General features: G+C 35.9%; 1 protein-coding gene across 1 annotated transcript in view; it reads right to left on the bottom strand.

The window, feature by feature from the left end:
- Positions 1–770: 770 nt before the first annotated feature.
- Emsy (EMSY transcriptional repressor, BRCA2 interacting) overlaps positions 771–19,811 on the bottom strand; it is an 83,951-nt gene continuing 64,910 nt past the window's right edge. The window contains exons 16-22 of the mRNA XM_026387298.2: positions 15,941–16,105; positions 14,201–14,356; positions 13,142–13,183; positions 10,817–10,968; positions 8,463–9,026; positions 6,920–7,420; positions 771–2,725 (exon numbers count right to left, since the gene is read on the bottom strand). Coding sequence (XP_026243083.1) covers positions 2,531–2,725; positions 6,920–7,420; positions 8,463–9,026; positions 10,817–10,968; positions 13,142–13,183; positions 14,201–14,356; positions 15,941–16,105 — 1,775 coding nt within the window. The 3' untranslated portion in view covers positions 771–2,530. The remainder of the gene's footprint in view (positions 2,726–6,919; positions 7,421–8,462; positions 9,027–10,816; positions 10,969–13,141; positions 13,184–14,200; positions 14,357–15,940; positions 16,106–19,811) is intronic.

The raw sequence follows: 19,811 nt of genomic DNA, 5'->3' as shown, positions 1-19,811 counted from the left end.
TAAAGCTATTTTTTTTTCTATAAGTTGTTTCTAAATTCACCAAAAGCTCTATCTGAAGTATTAGGCACTTATTAAAGTTTACTTTAAACTACATGGTTTTATTTTAAACACCATGATTCTTTCTTATCACTGCTTACCAGTTCTTAGAATTCTAATAACTGGGTAGAATTGCATCATAATCTCTGAATATCCTTCAAAGAGATAATATAAAATTACTTTGAACTTATGAGAATAAACATGAAATATTAACAGATACAATGCTAAGACTTTCAGTAAAAGAATGTCTGAAAATCCATATATGGTGTCACCATTAATCATTCAAGAAACCTCAGCCTCATTTTGGTTTTCTCCTTCCTTCATTCCTCACATCTATTTCATCAGCTGGAAGCCCTGCCCATGAACTTCTGTAAGGGTAGGATTTTATGTTTGTTCACTATGATATCCCAGCTTAGAACAATATCTGGCACACAGAAGAGCCCTAATTAATATTTGTTATTAAGTTAAGTTTGTGGTCTACTTGGCATTAGCACCTTTGAAAGAAAAAAATATCTTAAATCTCTTACTTCATTTTGTACATAGACTATACCAGTTTCATTTGCCATTTCAGTTGCTGAAACATATTAAGGCTAAATTCTCAAAGGGATACAGGTATGCTATGCTTTTAGAATATGCAGAATAACTTTATTCAAGTTCACTCTTGTTATCTGACCCATGAATATTTAGAAGATTTTATTTTATAAAAACTTACATCTGTAAGTAATGGACTGACCACAAGAGAGGGCTTAACCTGGAATACATGGACACATTTAGGGACCCAAGAGTCCCTAAAATTGTATGTGAAATCTAACATGTATATTGGCATGTGTATCTTTTTGGTGAGAGAGTTCATAATTTAATCAGATTTTCAAAGAAGTCTATAACCCAGGAGAAGTTAAAAAATTACTCAACTAGAAACAGTCACAAAGTTTTTCAAATATGAATTTTTACAATGAAATGATATCCAACAGCTCCATCTATGGGTAAGTCATTATCACCTAGTAGAAATATTGACAACCACCATAGACCAGTGCATCTATTTCTGAAAGTTTGTGTTGAAACCTTCAGTGTCATTCTACGGGGAATTTATTAACCATAGTATCACAGCTTTTTTTTCTTTCCTGATGTAGACGCAAAAATTAGGAGACTGTTGATGAATTCTACTTACAGTACTTCAGCACCAAAAAATTGGGCAGTTATGCTGATCTATGTATGTACAGTTCAACATTTGTCAGTCTTAAAATGCTTATTTATAATGAAATCTATATAAAACCGTTAAAAATTTTTCTATTTACATTTTTTAAAAAATGAAAAGTATAGTTTCCTTTGCCACAACTTGTCCAAATTGATTCTTACCCTCCACCCCCTTACCCCTCACTCTACTTGTGACAGTGATCACATGACTTTGCTTAAACAAACTGTGTCTTAAAAAGGTAGAATGCTTAAAATCATTACATTGAGAACTACAGATGAACTTTTTATACACTTCAAAGGGGTTTAAACAAAAGTATGTAAAAATTATTTTCAAAGTCTCAGTCTAACATGAATGTGCAATTTCAACATTAAGAGAGCATCATATGATCGAATAATTTGTTTTCCTTAACATAAATGAACATTTCCTTTGGGCCAGAAAATGTTTCTTTTCCTCTGTTTCACAATGAAACATTTTCTAATAAGTTTTTTTAAAGCAGGGAGACAGCTGAGGGATAATGGGAGGTGGAAAGGGTATGCAATTCTGGTTTACAAGAAATGTGTCAGAAGGAATATGGTCTGCTTTGAAATGTTTACACTTAAATAAATAGAAGGCAAGTGTGCCACCTAGAGCACAAAGGAACAACACAATAAATTAGCATACAACAGATGAGAATGTACAAGCCATCCAAAAAGCACTTCTCACTGGTTAGGGATCTGGTTTCTACCATCCAACAAGGAATCTTTAATGCCAGTACTTTCCTAGATATTTATAAACTAATTATGAACTGAGCAAATGTAAAACTTCAACCAATTCAACACTTCCAGGGATTTTCAAAAGCATACAAGATTTTTTAAAAAATTGTTCCTGACACATCATTTCAAAATACAAACTATTCATGTTCTCTTTTTTTGATGGTATTTTTTTTATGACATTTTGCTCAGTGGAAACCAGTTGAGAAACATTCACAGGAAAGGTCTCTTTCCACTGTAAGACAAAACTTTTCCATTGGCCATGGTCCAACAGAAAAAGAGTATCAAGTCTGAAGTCTCTGTAGATGTGCATCTTTTTCTTTTCTTTCTTTTTTTTTCTATTTTTATTTTTTTTAAAAAAGTACATTCCCCTGTGAGCTTTATCTTGTTAAAATGCTGCTCCTGCAGCAATATCTTGTTGAAACACTGCTGTTTCAGGGTCCACAGCCTACGTACGGGCAAAGTGCTTTTTTTTAGACATCAAAATACAAGTTTCCCTGGACACTTGGTAACCAAGCAGGTTTTAAAGTGCACTCCTGTGTCCAAAACACTAGGACCGTTCGGCAGAACTCTGAGAGGGGCTGGGCTCGGTTCCATCCTCCGTGCTACTGTCTATGTCCTGCTCCATTGCTGTCTCATCATCATCCAGCTGCTGACTGGTGAAGTTGTTTAGCTCCAGAAGCCCACTGGGCTCCACAACCACATTGGAGCTGGCGTGGCAAGGAATAGCATACTGGGGAATGGCCTGGAAGAGAAGAGGCAGGAGAGAATCTTTATGGTAAGAAAAAGTGACAAGGATTTCCCCAATGACATGAAGGAAAGAAAGAAAGAAAGAAAAAAAAAAAAAAAACAACTGACATCTTGGACATCTACATGCAAGGCACTGTGCTAGGTGCTTTCACATGATTTTTTACTACAGCCCCATAACAACCTTATAAGGAAATTACTATTCCCAATTTACAAATGAGGAAACTGGAGAGGGCAAGGACTTAATCAGTCACACAGCTGTCAGGGTTAATGCCAGGATTGAAATCCAAGTTTTGTGCAACTCAAAGTAATCTTTCCTCTCTTTTATGGCACTTCTTCTAACAAAGGAAGTTAAAGTATACTGACAAACTCAGGAAACATATTTTAAAGGATATTTTCATTTGATCATTAAGTCAAATCTTAGTCCTTATTATCTGGAAGATAAATAATTTGCTAACTTCACGATATATTTCAAGCCTCTCTGGCAGTTCAAGGGGAAGTAATTTGTTTGGGATAATGATCTTTACTGAAAATGTGAGTAGTGAAAGCATTCAAGTGCAAGAGAACCCAAAACTTGCCTTTTAAACAATAAAAACACCAGTAGATGGAACACCCTGGCTATAGGTCTGTGGGTAAGTACATATAAACACATTGCCTTGTCACATTATTCTTTTTCCTCACCTTTATCAGATAACTTTAAAAGGATTATCAGTTCATAAACTATATCTGCTAAAAACTCTGTAATCATTACCTTTTGTATTTATCATGCAATTAAAACTCCTCACCATGGCTCCAGCCTCTGGCCAAATTCATTTTTGCACTAGCTTTTCCCCAATTTGGAATCCTTTTCATCAAAAACTCCAGGAGGTTAGCTACTCTGTCATCTGCATCTTAGCTCAAAGGCATAGAGAAAGGCCTCCCTTCCATGACCACTAAACCAAAAGTAATGGGCTGACCCACCCCCCTTACTTTCTGTTACATTTTGTTCACTGCATTTATCACTTGCTGAATTGATCCTGATCCTTGAAAGGTAACTCTGAAAGCATGGATGGCACACAGACTTGGCTATCTTATTAACTGTTAAATACCCTGATCTTTGAACAGAGGCTGGCACATATTAGATGCTCAATAAACATTTGACAAATTAATAACATTATTAACATTAAAAACCCAGAGCAAAGTTGAATATCACCACTTTACAAATTATTTAATCAAAACAACTTTTTATTTGGGGAGAGGTAAATTTAATTTTAACACTATCAAGAAAATAATCTGAGATACCTAGGCATTCCCATTCCATATAGTTAATCACTATTAAAAGTGTTAGAGTCAGGTGTGGATTTTAGTTCAGCTCTGGCTGACTTGCTGTGTGACTCTGAGTAAGTCAGTCCACCTCCCTGAGCCTTAAGTTTGTATAAAGTATAATGGTTGGAAGATATATTCTCTAAAGATCTTTATAATTCTGAGTCTATGAATTCCATATATATAGATTCCTTTGCAAAAGATAATATATCCCTCTTGTTTACTGCTTTATTCTCAGCACTTAGCACAGGGCTTAGAAACACAGTGGTTAAAAAATACATGTGGAATGAACCAATGAATGAACTCAAGATTGTCTACAAAGAAAAATGCTTTTCCTTCAAACATGTAATATCAAAGATGCTGACTTTTGGGGACTGGAGTTGTAACTCAGTGGTTGAACACTTGCCTAGTATGTGTGCGGCACTGGGTTCGATTCTCAGTACTACATATAAATAAATAAAATAAAAGGTCCATTGAAAACTAAAAAATATTTTTTAAAAAAGATGCTGGGTTTTTTTTTTGGAATATTTTTTAGTTGTTGATGTACCTTTATTTTTTTATTTATATGTGGTGCTGAGGATTGAACTCAGTGCCTCACACATGCCAGGCAAGTGCTCTGCCACTGAGCCACAACCCCAGCCCCAAAGATGCTGATTTTTAAAAGAGCATTCTTCAAGTAATCAAAGCACTTCAGTATTTCTTCTTTCATTCCCATAGATATTACTGAATCAGTAAAATCAATTCTTCAGGCTGAAGCTAAGCGTAACTAAACAGATATGAAATGTGTTAACGGTGTATTAATGATGAAAATAATAAGAGAAGCTAACTTTATTGTGCATTGCTCTGTATCAAATATTTTTTTAAAGGAAGAGAGAATATTTTTTAATATATTTATTTTTTAGTTTTTGGTGGACACAATATCTTTATTTTATTTTTTATGTGGTGCTGAGCATCGAACCCAGCGCCCTGCGCATGCCAGGCAAGCGTGTTACCGCTTGAGCCACATCCCCAGCCCTGTATCAAATATTTGATATTTAATATAGTGCTTTATATACTCCCCTCCCCATTTAGTCCTCAAAACAACCCCTGTGAGGTAGGCCTTAACTGTCTCCATTACATAGGTAAAGAAACTGAGATACAGAAGTTAATTCAGCTGCCCAAAGTCACAGTGCTATTATGTAATGAGTACAGGTGGGAATCAAATCTGGAGAACCTTGGCTTCAAAAGTGTGGTTCTTAATCACTGTGTTGCCTCTTCTGACACAGAACACCTGGCACAAGGGACATGCTATAAGTTGTTAGAGTTCTTTAGAGAACCTACTCATTAGCTATCACCCTTGATGTGAAAAAAAATTATATTTTCACTCCTTTTCATCAAGTGACAAAAATAATTTCCAAATAAGCTATCTAAAATGAAATTTCAATATAGTGAGTATATCAATCTACCCCCCCCATTAGCCACATTAAATTCTCATAAAATTAATAATAGTTACCATTTATTGGATAATAGGTATGAGTAAGGCACTGTGCCAGGTGTTGAATTTTGTGTGAACTTCACATCAATTCTATAAAGTAGGTATTACTTATTCCTATTACTAATAAGGAAAACAAGGTGGAGTGAGGTTAAGTAGCACTGCCCAAAGTAGTGAAAGGCAAAGGCAAAATACCATCCTTTTTCCATCATATACCCATCCTCTTCAGAAAAACATTTTTAAAAAAATCACAATAAAACCTTTTGCCAATAATTAATTAATTCACTGAATTTTTTTATATAGAAACAAATGTTTTGAATATTAAATGGCTATTTCTACTCACCTTAATTATTATTAAGCCCCCATAGTTAATTATGTCTCAATTGGTTTAACAGTGGTCGATTTGTATTATCTCACAGCTTGGTATCATGGCAAGGGGAACGTTTACTACAACTTCCAAGTTACACAACAGTGAATTTATGGTAAATCCTAAACTAGCAACATGTCAATAAATCTAAATTCTCAATTAACTAAAATGTGCTGCCCTGATAACTTTCACGCTATATAGCAGCTTAGCAAAAAAATGACAAAAGTCAAGAAGATAACCTAATTCCTTGCAAAGTGAGAGGGAATAAAAACACACTTCTAAGGGCTAGCTAGTCTTGACTCAGTAATTCTTCAGACTTGATCTTTTATGCAGGATGACAGATGCATGGCTTTTAGAATGAAGAAAATGTGAAGCACAGGAAGATATACTGTCAACAAATAATTCCATTATGTTAACTTACCAATGCATGACAATAACCATAACAAGGTTATTAAAATAAAAATGATTGAAATTAAGAAAGTTTACAGTTAATCTCAAATTAAATATAAAAGTAATTAGAAACATCTCTGTACAATGTTTCTCCAGATATTCCAGTTTATTGGGTTTTGTTTGTCCTAAGAAGCATAAATTAGATCAAGAACAAGAACTGTTTTTTCAAGGAAAAACAATCCCTGAAATTAACTTGAAGAGAAGTATCATCTAGTTAAATTCCAAGATTTTTTGAGCAAATATTGGGATCCCAAAGTGTGAACCCAGGAAACTACTGATCTTTTGGGTTGATTTTCTGAGTTAACACATTGGCAAGGATGGCCATAAAATCAAGCTGAAACATGGGCTTGGGGCCCTTTGCTACCTTTACACTATCTTTTGTAACAATATCCACCAATTTTCTATAATTCTCTTCCAGAAAATAAATACAAATTTGTAATTTATAATAAGTAGTCAATGAAATTTTTCAAATACCACCTTGAAGATAATCTCTGGGTATTCTTGCCATCTGGGCTTGACTCTTTTCTGTGATATCCCCCAAATGCACCAAACCCACAACCTCCCATCTGCCCAAGAGTTCTCATTTTCCTTCCAATTCTTACCTGGATGATAATTTCTGCTGGGCTCTCTTCAGCTTTCTTTTGGCCTACATTCTGAATACGCATGAATTGGCCTGTCGCAGGCACTCCTGGTGCATCGATTTTTCTGGCCGTTAGGGGAGGGCCAACAGCAGATGGACTTGAACAGGACTCTCTACATTTCTGTTGCTGGGGAGTGGAATTCGCCATCCCTGCCACCACCATGTGGGTGGAGGGTAATGATCCTGCTTCACCCGTGAGCATACTAGTGGCAAGAGCCTTCTTTGGGGGATCCACTACCATATGCTCTACATTTGTATCAATCTGAGCTTCCATCAAAGACATTTTCAATATGTCTGACACTGCTGTCTTCTCAGAGGCCTGAATGGGAGATATGCTTGTAACTGGTGATGTCAGCTTAGGCACAGAACTGCCACCAGTTATCTTTGTAACTGTGGGAGGCTGGCGCCCCTCAAAAGTTATCTTTGTAACAGAGGATCCTTGAGTTATAATTGGCTGCTCCACCTGAAAATAAATTGGGGTTGTGTGTGTTACAGCTACATCTCTTTGAGAAAAACTAATCAAACACCCCAGACAATATGGCAAAAGAAACATTCGTGCGGTATACTAGGAAGACATTCTGAAGCTCAGTGTTTTAGTAAGAGGGCTGGATGGGAAGGATCTGGTTACTTTTAAGGAACCTAGGGAAAGAGGAGGGGTTGAAAGAATTTTTGTTCAGCCAGCCAAAGTTTATAGTAGTAAAGGAAAAAAAAGTAACAGCAGCCTAGTTTTCCTTTGGGATTTACATCCCTAAACAGTACACATTCAACCTGGCTCAAATTAATTCATATAGTCTTCAGCTTTTTAAAATTAAAAAAAAAAAAGTAAAGTTGTTTTTTTTTCCAATCTTTTGCTTCAAAAAACATTTATACAAACATATTCTATATATATATATATATATATATATATATATATATATATATATATACATACATACACACTTATAATACACACACACACATATCATTCCAGGGTCACTGATTTTTTTCCTAATAAAATTTTTCTTTTGATTATCCACAAATAATTCCTCTGCAATCTAGAATATAAATCTAGATGATAAATTTATTAACTAGATGGATGATGTAAACTACAAAGGAAGATATTCTGTTTAAGGTAAAGTTCCTTAAAAGACTTCAATTTACTTAGTGTTATTGCCACAGAAATAGAAGTTTACAGGCATGAAGGTAAATATTTACACCTAAAAAATAAAAATAATTTGGGGGATACCGCTTCTATGCACTGTTGATCATTGCTGAAGAGATTTCATTAAAAACTGCCTGGAAAATCAAGTTCTGAGTGCTATGCTTTTTTTTTCTTCCTATGTTAATGAGGAGTGCATTTCTTCCCTAATGTCAACCTTCTGACGGGGCAAAGTAATACCAGCGTAATGAGGCTTTTGGTTTCCTCTTGCCAGGAGAAAGCACTGCTATCATGATAGGGTCCTGATGTTCTCATTTTTTTTCCGTGAACAGAGAAGTAACTTTGCATGCTATCAATATTCCGTTACCTGGCTTGCCGGCTGTTTCTCTGACGAGGCAGGGAGCGACATTTGGCTCTGGGGGGTTTGGGGTTGCACGTAGATTTTTGGTTGGTTCGGAGCTTGCTGCAGTTTAGGGAGCTGCTGCGTGGTTTTCACTGCAAGCACCTGTACTACAGTTTGCGGGGGCTGTGCCATTAAAGTAGGAAGCTGCCTGTCTTTGGCCACCATGGGATGCTGTGTGTGCTGTACATCTGGCTTGGGCTGTGCTTGTTCTTGCTGGAGAGGGGTGAGTTTTTGATGCCTGATGGAAAGCTGGGGCATTTGCGGGAGTTTGTGCTGGAGCTGGTCTGCCTGCAGGTGGATGGTCTGCTTCTGTTTAGTCTGGAAGCACTGCAGAGTTTTCACTTGCAGCTGAGTCTGTTCCAGCTGGGACTGGCTAAGTTTCTGCTGTTTAGCTGACTGTGACTGAGTCAGAGCAGATCGGTAAAACAGACCTGTCTGAGGGTCTAAAGTGTCCATCTCTTCAACCTCGCCCTCCTCAGTTCCAAGTTCCTCGCTGTGTTTGGTAAAAGCAGTGTGACTGCTTAATGCCTAAGTAAAAGAGGCACAAAGTAAGAATAAGAAAAACAGCTAATATTGCTACATTTTCCTTGAACTGGAGAAGACTTTATGAGATCATTCAAAAATTTTCACAAGAGCCTAAAAAAACCAAGAAACCCCAAGGGGCTTTAGATCAAAACTCCTGTCATTTGAATTCTCAGGCATTAAGTACTTCAAAATCTGGTTTGCTTGCTAGTACAGGAAATATCCTTGAGGGCCCAGAACTTATAGATCAGAATTAGAGGAATAAGGTGACCCCTAAGCACAGCCCCCAAATAAGACAGGATCCCAAGCTAAGCAAACAGCTCTGTGGCCTAACCATGAGAAACACTCATCTATCTAAGGACAGAATACAGCAACTAAGGAATGAGGTGTCCAGAGAAAAGCCAAGGCTCTGAGAAGCCCACTCTGGCCATGTGCATGTCCAGTGCTGTACAGGTCAGGGATATTGCCTGAGACATGCCCAACCGAGTCCCCACAGAGGGCCTCCTTGAGGAGGATGGAGATGGCTCATAGTGTCTACATGCACTCAGATTTCAGACCTACTAGGGAACAACTTCCTAGTGACCTGGATCCCAGGAGGGAGGGAGATGGGAAGCGGACAGGAGCACTGCTGTCAGTGGAAAGAAGACTGCCTGGTGTCACTTATAATTGTGTTGGGAGATCCATCTTGAGTCACATGTTTAGGGACAGCCTGACTGACCTTTAAGTGCCTTAAGAAAGGTCAATGCCAGGACCTGCAGGTGAAGGCCAGGCTGAGATGCGCTACCCAGCAAAACCTGTAACCAACTGGCTTCCCTCTGGGACACAAGATCACACTACTCTCAACCTTCCCTCTGCCTTGTCACATACTACACCTCCCCTCTAACTTTAAAACTGAGATTCATTTGAAACTTTCAATTCAACATCTCTTCATTGCCTTCCAGAGAGTATGCCTACAATTAGGTTCAACTGCTCTCAGCTGAGTGACAGTGATTTATGTGACTATAGAAAAGTCATGCTTAAAGCTGATATCCATAATACAACTATATAACAGAGGAAGTTCACTTCAGGTTTAAATCCTGGCTCTGCCACCTAGGGCAAGTTATTTAACTTCTGTGAGCATGAGTTTCCTCACTTGTAAAAGAGGGATAATTCACCTTCCACGATCATGGTTGAGAATCAAACAAATTAATGTACTTAAAGCTCAAAGCACAGTGTCTGACTCAAATCATCAACATATTTTTTCTTTCGCCCTCATTACCCTTAATATCAGATGTTTCCATTTTATATTAGCTCACTCTCCTTCCTACTGAGTTTCTTCCTTCTTAATTGGTCACATATAGTTAAAGAGGTCAAATATTTATTTTCCTACTTGTTTATAATGTTTCCATTAGGATTCATTATACAAGTATAAAACAGAACAAACAAAACAAACCATAGCAAACAGCTAATAAGCCAAATACTATTTCATTTGAAAAATCTTAATTTACCTTGGTGATAAATGCTTCCATGACAGTAAGATACACAGTTAACAGTGACCAATTCTGATATCATAGATTCATCTAGACTGCTATCCTTCTGATAAGCTAAGAGTTCACAGAAGGTTCAAAAACACTGTTTCCTATTTTCTGGCATTAAAATCATCCCCAACTCAGTTCCTCTCCACTCCTCACAGATGAAAGAATTATATAACAGTCTACAATTCAGTTATTTCTCCTCCTAAGACAGGAGATGAAACTGAACCTTATTTCAGGATTGAGGAGGTTACAGAAGATAGGAAGGAAAAGAAGATATACAACCTGCTGCATAATGTGGGTGATTGCTCCTGGAGAAGAGGCTGGGATGGACTTCACCACCACCGATGTCTGCGTTGCAGTCTGTGACTGAGCCACGTGTTGGAGCAGGGTCCGCTGGGGCTGGGAGGGCTGTTGGGGCTGGGATCGATGGCTGACTGAAAATAGAGGAGGTGATGATATTTCTCCAGAAATCACCACAGCATCTGTAACCAGTAGTCATTTTAAACAAATGTCTGTGAGCTTGCATCACAGAGAAAGACAGTGGTATTTCGAACTAAGAGGCAGAAGAGCAGAATGTGCCCATCTATGAGCAGTGTAATTCTAAGAAAGTCTCTTATCTTCTCTGAGACTCTCTTTTCTCATCTGTAAAATGGGAATAACAGAGTTATTGTAAGGATGGGAGAAGAAATGTATACAGAAGTGCTGTGAAAACTATTATCACCAAGGAGGAACAAACCCTTTAAAGTTACATCCTCCTGGGAGTTGTCTCACTTTCTCCAATGACTTTTTTCTCATTAAAGGAACAAAGCAATAAGGAGTCTTTGTAATCCCAGACATATCTTTAAGGAAAGTAGGCAATACAAGTTCTTTAATCTCTTCGTCTCAATTCCAAATGCAATGTGAACATCAGAGACACTTCTTTATATGAATTGACAATGTCTCATAGCTTTATGGTTCCTAAAAATTTAAGAGGCTGGGGGGGTACTGCAGAAAGAAAATTAGACCAAGGGTCACACTAAGATTCTGTACCACTCTGTCACCAACCAGCCATGTGATTTGAAGAAGTCACTTACCCTCTAACAACCTCTAAAAACCCTGAGGTTTTGTTTGATTTTTTTTCTTTTCATGGTGCTGAGGATTGAACCCAGGGTCTCTCTCTTAAACATATATATGGTAAACAAAATAGAAAAATCTGTCATCTTAGATTTAGCTCAGCTGACATAAGTGGGCTGAGAGTGTAGTATTTCTACTTCTTATTCTCTTGCTGAAAAGGCCCCAGAGAATAACTAAAACTATATAGGCGCCAATGTATCATATTTTACCTGCCTCGATTTCAACTTTTTAAACATTATAAACATTTGCCACTTCCAAATCTACAGAGCTTTAAAAATGACATATGAGTCAAACTATCTCTTTGAATCAGAAACAGAAAAAGCAAAATAAATCTGTTAATTAGCTAAGGATTTTGAGATTATCAAAACTCAATAATGCATGATCCTACTGTTCATATAACTTTAAGTAGCATTGGTCCCATGTTTAGAAAATAGAAAGGCGTCTAAGATTAAACTGGTCACTAAAGAAACTAATATAAAAATACCATTTATGTCCTAAAGGACAAAAGTTTAAAATTATCTAGCGAAATACATATAAGCTTTATTATCAGCGATACTTTCTCCTATATTCACAAATGCAGTATTTTTCCTGTTGCTAAACAAATGACTACATGTGATGGGAAATTTTATAGGCAGTATTTTTATAACTGTACTGCAGTACCTTACTGTATTTCACAGCATACTTTATATGTACATTTTAAATTACAAAATTGAATAAAATCTTCCATATGTACTTAACTGAACTGAACAAAAGGAAATCAGAGTCTGCATTAAAACAACTACTAAAATAAATTATAATATGACTGAATAGAAGAAAAAATAAATTTGAGTAATATTTAAAGTGAGCAAGTTATTTTTAATGGAAGCATCATTGAAAATACATGGCATTTAAAAAATAGAGAATTTCTGATAAAATTATCAGAAAATATGAAACATTTCTGCTACCCATACTAATCTTCATAACTGTTACATTTTTAATAAAAAAATAAATTTAATAGAATATCAAGTAACTATTTAAAAATAATCTTCTTTAAGACATGATAAATTTCTTCATAGCAAGTCTCCAGAGATTAGGAAACTGAAGTTTAAGAAAGTCATAAAACTAACATCCATTACAGAATTATACAGCAGGCCAGGGCAGCAGTCTTTGAAGTCAAAGTAAAATGCTCAATATGACTGCTTGTATGATGGAAGGAGACTTTGTGGGATGATGTCACAGAGTGAACATTTGGAAAAAGATGAAGTGACCTTAATTGGGCTATATAAACACCATAAAACACTTATATCTTTCAAATAGTCCTCTGTTTTCCAGCATTAAATTGTTCAGTTCTGAGAAAGAATCTTGTTACTCTGCAAAGGAAAATTTCTTTTCACTAAATGGAGCTTACCTTTCCTCTACCAGATCAGAGTAGAGCGCATCCATTTAAGTGTTCCCCTGCCACCAACAATCATCTTTTACCTTCAATTATACTACAAATGGATGCACACCACTTACCTAGAAGGGGAAAAGCAACCTCTGTCCCCTCATCAGTGCGTTCTGAAAAGGATAAGTAAGGGAAGAAATCATAGGTCTTTTCATCTACTTTACAATTTGACAATTTAGTCTACCCTAGAGTTTAATACTCAGTTCCCAACATAACAGTCTCTGCTTTAATTAGCTTTTTTGCTAAACAATTCTAAAGATTCTAGATGGCTTTCCATACTATCAACTGTATTTTCCTTTTGTGCAATTTTAACCCATTGGTCCTAATATATACCCTAAATGATGCCAAAGAATTCCTTTTCCTCTACAGTATTTATATCCTTTAAATACTTATAACTTTATGTTCTCCTTTAATCACTGCTTAAGAAAACTTAAAGACAGGAATTCTCTATATATTTCCTCATTAGTTATCTCTCCTAACCCTTTAATTATTCATAGGATTCTCTAAACTCTTTCAAATCATAAGGTAATGAAGTGTCCAAAACAGAAAGCAGAATTCCACGTGTGGTCTTGCCAGGATATGAGAAAAAGGACCTATTATCCTTCCTATTTTACTTCTCCATATGTGCCATCCCAAAATCTCATTAATGTTTTGCTGCCAGACCACATTTAAACAAATATCTAATCTGCTTTTTGCCAGAACTCATAGAGATTTAAGGTTTTCCACATTTTTGTTTTTTTATATAAAAACAAAAGTAGGGCTGGATTTTCTATTTTATTTTTCTCCTAACTCAACTCCCCCCACCAAAACTAAAAAATCCAAATACATACAAATACTTAATCTTCGACAAAAGATATTTTATGCTCTTCCTACCAGTGTTGCTCTATATTCACAAATATTATTTATGGCCAACTTGTAGTTTTATATTACTTGTAATCTTTCTAACATCCTGTGAATATTTTTTTCCACTAAAGGCAGAGCAAATTCCAAGGATGGTATGAGTTTGCTCTAAAAACAAACAGGAAAAGAGCTAGAAATATAAAGAATATATTCTCCCCCAAATGACCATCCCATGAAATCCAGAAAGGTAGCTTTCCTACCTTAGTACTATGTTTTAAGAGGACACCTACCAGTAGTGATGTATTCAGCAACTAGTTCTGACTCTACCACAGCAATTGATGGACTCTCAGGAGAATGTCTCTTTTCCTGGGTCATCTGAATAGGCACTGCCATTTGACTCAAGTCAATAGTGGGTTGTCTTGGTTTAGATTCCAATTTTTCCTTCACTGCATAAAAAAGTCAGGGGAAAAGTTAAATTTTATTACAAACAAGTACAAAACCAGAGTTGTCCAAGGGAATAATGAACCAGACCTCTGGGATGCCACACTGGCAGCGACTATGGAGACAATGAATTGAAAACAGCAAACTGCTATGTATGGCTATCTAGAGCATAATTTGCATAACCATATCCAGGCAGCCTAGCAAGGGCTCAGATGCAATCACACAAAAACTCCCTCCCCCACATATCTCTAGGTCGAACAGCTGGTTCTTTCCCTTCTATATACTCCCCTCAGGGTATTTCCATTACCCTTCAAGGTAGTCCCTGGAGTTCTCCAACCTAAAAATAAGGGGTAAGTAAGCAGCACATAGCATGATTTGCTCTAGGGCACATCTACTCAGAAGAGTACAATCCACTGACTAATTTAATTTGATCTATTAAAAATTTAAGATATCTCCAAAGAATGTTACTAGGTCTTTAATGACAAAAGAATAAAATTTTCATTGTTAGGAAAAAAAGAGCTGTTAAAGCAAAAACATCTCATAGAATAATCTGGAATCAAGAATGATTTCTGAGTATAGATTTACTATCTAGCATCACTTTTTCTAGAAAATCTATTCATTCAAAGTTTCTACCTCTATAAACATTAATAGAAATGGCTAAATTTGTCAAAGACAAGCATCTATAAGGCCAAAAATAACACCAATAGAAGAATTAACCTAAGATTTACATTAAATGCCAGTATTCTTCAGTTAGTAGACAGTCAAAGTTGGAATAAACAGTAACCAATTACTAAGTCCACTGAAAGATTTTTCCCTGCAAAGGACATAATGTGACAAAATAAAAACAATCATTTTAAACAAAGAAAGCAAAACAACTGTAAATGAATACAAAGTCACCCATAAGCAGAGAAGGACTTTTCAACTAGTGATCAACCAATATGGTGCCTCATTCTGTCACTAACCAATAGGATAAACTCTCTTGAGCGCAACTTTCTTATCCATACAATAAAAAGGTTATATGAGGTCATTGCTCTGTCCCCTTAAATACTGATAATCTTTGACTTTTATTATGAAAACTCCATATCATTATCTAGTTTTGTCCTAGAGTTTATTAAAAATATTTAGTGACTAGAAATAATGATGGGATCTTATTATAGCAAATTAGAATGTTAGCAAGAGCTATTAATAATGTTTTATGAGAGCAAAATTGTACTACCAATATCAAAGAGTATAGTAGGGGTCCTTCCACCTGCCCAAATGTAAGTGGAAACCATACTCATCTATCCTTGTGCTTAGAAGTGACAGACCTACTCCTTTCTGGTGAAAGAGGACTGTACTATTTAAGCAGGAGATGGAGAAGACAGTTCTTCCAACTTCTTCCCCTTTCCATTGACTAAAGTCCATCTGTGCTCCAGTATTCCAATGTACACCTTAAAGAACTAACAAGTAAACAGACTGTACCAATGACAAGTCCAGAGGGGGAAAATGTGCTCAAATAATAGCAAAAAATATATAACAGTGATAGTATTTTAGCACAACCCGTCTCCAGAAAAAACATGCTTCACTCAATTGAGCATGTGAATTCATACCTGTTGTCTGTTGGAGTTCTAAAAGAGCTTTGATTGTTGAAGTAGCTGATTGTGATTCACTGGATACATCCTGATATATTATGGTGGGGCTAGTCTCCATTGCAATCTCATGTTCTGACCAATCCTGACGCCGGGAAGCAATTACATGAACTACAGGCTGGGAATCTGTTTTATATTAGTTAAAAAAAAACAAACCCTATAAACAAAGTTTTTCTTTAAAATAAAACAATTTGTTGTTTTTTCTTTTTTGCTTTATTTTTGTATTTATTGTAAAGTTCATGCTTTATCTCCCCAAGAAGACTGTAAGCCCTCAAAGAATTCCTCAGAATTTCACTTCTGAATTCACTTATTTATTCATCCATTTATTTCATAAATTGGACACCTATGTGTAAGAAACTATATTTGGCACTGAGGACATAAAGGAGCTTACAGAATTATCAGAGGATGCTCAAGAAGCATACAGTCTGGTTGGGAAGACGAACATGTAAAAGACAAAATACAATTCAATGTGATTATTGCTATATAAACAGGTGTGCATTTGCATAGATGAATGCATGTTTGGGTATTAGTAAAACAAAATGTTGTAGGAGTCTTATTTCCCCCAATGCACCTGAAAATGTATTTTGTATTACAGCTAAACATTCAGTCAATACTTATTAAATGGCTGAATTACTGAAAGGAAATCCTGTTCACTGATAACAAGAAAAGTTAGATGATCTAGAAGCAGCATGATGTAAGAGGACAAGCGCAACATTTAGAAGTCAGTCTTGGGATAGAGCCCCAACTTGATCAATTATAAACAAGTTGATTCTTTGGGTCTTAGTCTCACTATTTTTAAATTGAGAACAATAAAATTACCTACTTCAGGATTTCTGAGGATGTGATAAAATGATATACGGTCACATGTCACTTAATAACGGGTATGTTATGAGAAATACGATGTTAGGCAATTCTGTCACTGTGTGAACATCATAGAACATACTTAGACAAACAGATGACAGAGCTTACTATACATGTAGGCTATATGGTATAATCAGTTGTTCCATCATTGTATATGCAAGCCATTGATAACCACAATGTGATGCAGAGCATGGCTATATGTAAACAAGCTTTATAACTATGAGGGACAACTGAAATGTTATTGTTGTCATTGTGGCCTGGAAGCTCTCAATGCTAAGACTTTTTGTTAGTTTCAAAATAATTAACACCCTAATTCAAAGGTTTATCATATTCATGGTATAAAGTTACACTATAAACACTAAATGTGCATCAACTCAAGTAACAAATTACTGAGTTTTCTAGCTATAAAATAAGCATGTTGGACTAGACTATTACTTCCTAAACTCCTCTATTCAAGACACTACACAGGAAGCTGAAGAGGCTATAAAGACATGATCTTACTATCAAATTTAGATTTTATAAAGGAGAGAAACATAAAAATAAATAGCTTTGTATCTTAAGGCAAATATCAAATTTTTAGGGCAAATAGATAAATATATACAAAGAAACTACTTTGATTTGGAATAGTCAAATGAAAATATCATAGAAAAACAAAAAAGAATAAGTAGCCCCAAACCAAGAATAAACATAACAAAAGTTCCACACTGTTAGAGCTTCATATTTTTGAAAGCCACAAAGTTGTCCAAAAATATTGGGGTAAAGGGAACAACTCCTCAAACAAAACAGTCTTCCTGAAGAAAACAAAATCAATATACAACAATAATTTAGAATTTTCAAATACCATTAACAAACTATTTCCCACCACAAAATACTGAGTGAATATATACCACATCAGGGATGTAAAATTTCCACTAAACTTCCAAGAAACAAACAATAAAAATAGTAACAACAAACCCAGATGATTCAAGGACACTCACTCTCCTGTAAGACCAAATGCTGGGTAAAGGACCTAACAGTTTTTCTTTACTCATTCTAAGTAGATATGCAGAATTAAAACTTAAAGATAACTGATTATATTAGAGTATCATTAGTTTTATATAACTTAAGCTCTCAAACTTAAGAAATTATAATGATGATACAAAGAATGACTTTGTAACCCAATTCTATGAGACACACTGAATATCCAGAAGGAGGCAGGGATTTGTAGAGATAAGGTAGAGACAGACAAAGGGCAACATATTTCGAAAGAGGAGCAACAGAGACCATCATCCCAAATAATATCACCCTATATGGACTTGGAGATTGCACCATCTCTTTCTGTCCATACTCAGAAATAAGAGTGGACCCTCACCAAGTATCACAGTAGCAACTTCAACAGCTGTGACACAAAATTAAAATGTGACTATATGTGAAACTCATTGCTTGAATGATTCTCCACCTTAATTTTGGCTTGGAGCCTAATCTAAGAGTATCATCTGCTTATGCAGCATGCATACATCTAGACTTCTCTGCCTCTCTTGAGGACAGTGCCTGCTGCCCCCCACCCCCAGATATTTATTGCACATCTATATGTTGGGTAGTAGTATTACAACCAAAGGCAGACCTGGGCATCTCTATGGGAGAATATCTCCTGTGTCATTATAACAAAAGGTCTACATACATTTTCATATAATCTTAAAATTTTTTTGTTAGAGAGAATCTTGAAGTTCGCTTAATGCTATCATCAATCCTACACTAAAATATTCGCAACAATATCTCCAATCTGGGAACTCCAACACTAGGGAACTTATTTCTTGCTGCACAGCTATGATAATTAGAAAGTTTTCTTATATTGAGTAAAAACAGGTCTTCCAGTGGTTTTTTTTTCTCAATGGTTCTAGTGTATGTCCCTGTATCAACAAAGACCAATTATTTTTTCTCTTCCACATCATAGTCCTCAAAATAACTGACAACAGCTCCCATGTTCCTGCCAGCTCAGTTCCATTTTCTCTTCTCCATGACAAATCTCCTGTCTCCAACCATTCCTCATACAAAACGATTCCCACAGCCAGGCGTAGTGGTACATGCCTGTAATCCCAACAACTTGGGAGGCTGAAGCTGAGGAACCCAATTTCAAAGCCACTTAGGCCCTAAGCAAAGCAACACTCTGTCTCAAAATAAAAAATAAAAAGAAGTTAGGGACTTCACTCAGTAAGTAGTAAAGCACCCCTGGATTCAATCCCCAGTACAAAAGAAAAAAAAAAAAAGATTCCCAGGTGCCTCACCTACATAAACCATGTCTTCTAAACTAGACTTAAGATATCTATATTCCTCCAATGACGTACAAGGTATCCTTCCTCTGAAGCACTACCATAAAGCTCAAGGCCTTCATAGTATTTGATTGCCTAGGCAGCATTGCCCAAAATATTTCAGAGTACATTATTTTCTCAAAATGTTCTGCAAAAGGAGGGTTTCATGTTCAAAAAATTTGAGTAACAGTTAATATTTTATATCCCATTCTACATCCTTCACAACACAAATGAGCACATAATGGTTCTGAAAGATTTTGCAAAAAGTATATTAGTAGTTAACCTAGATTTATTTCCCACCTTCATTCTGACCTACCAAGATCATGAATCTTTAGGAAAAAAATCATCCTAGAAACTCAGTTTTGATTTACTCAAAGCAATATTTTTACAATATCATTTTTGTATTTGCCTCATGCCCTGCTCCATTTTAATACTCTACCTTTGATTTTGTCTCCTTGTTCTCTTCCATTTGACTTAATAAAATCTTCTATTTAACCCACTTTAAAAACCTTTTGGGAATAAGGCTGAATATAGATGAAAAATATTTAATAATTTGAAAAAAATCTAGAACCCAATATGGATGTCCCATTCCTAAGTGAGAAAGGGAAAAACAGAAGAGCCAGTTGGGGAGAAAATAAAGAACAGGACTAATAGGAAGCATACAGTCCAATCTTCAGTAAGTG

This window comes from Urocitellus parryii, chromosome 4 (genome assembly GCF_045843805.1).
Source record: "Urocitellus parryii isolate mUroPar1 chromosome 4, mUroPar1.hap1, whole genome shotgun sequence".
Taxonomy (NCBI): Eukaryota; Metazoa; Chordata; class Mammalia; order Rodentia; family Sciuridae; genus Urocitellus; species Urocitellus parryii.
Note: the sequence above shows the minus strand (reverse complement) of the source record. Positions and strands in the feature narration are given on the sequence as shown.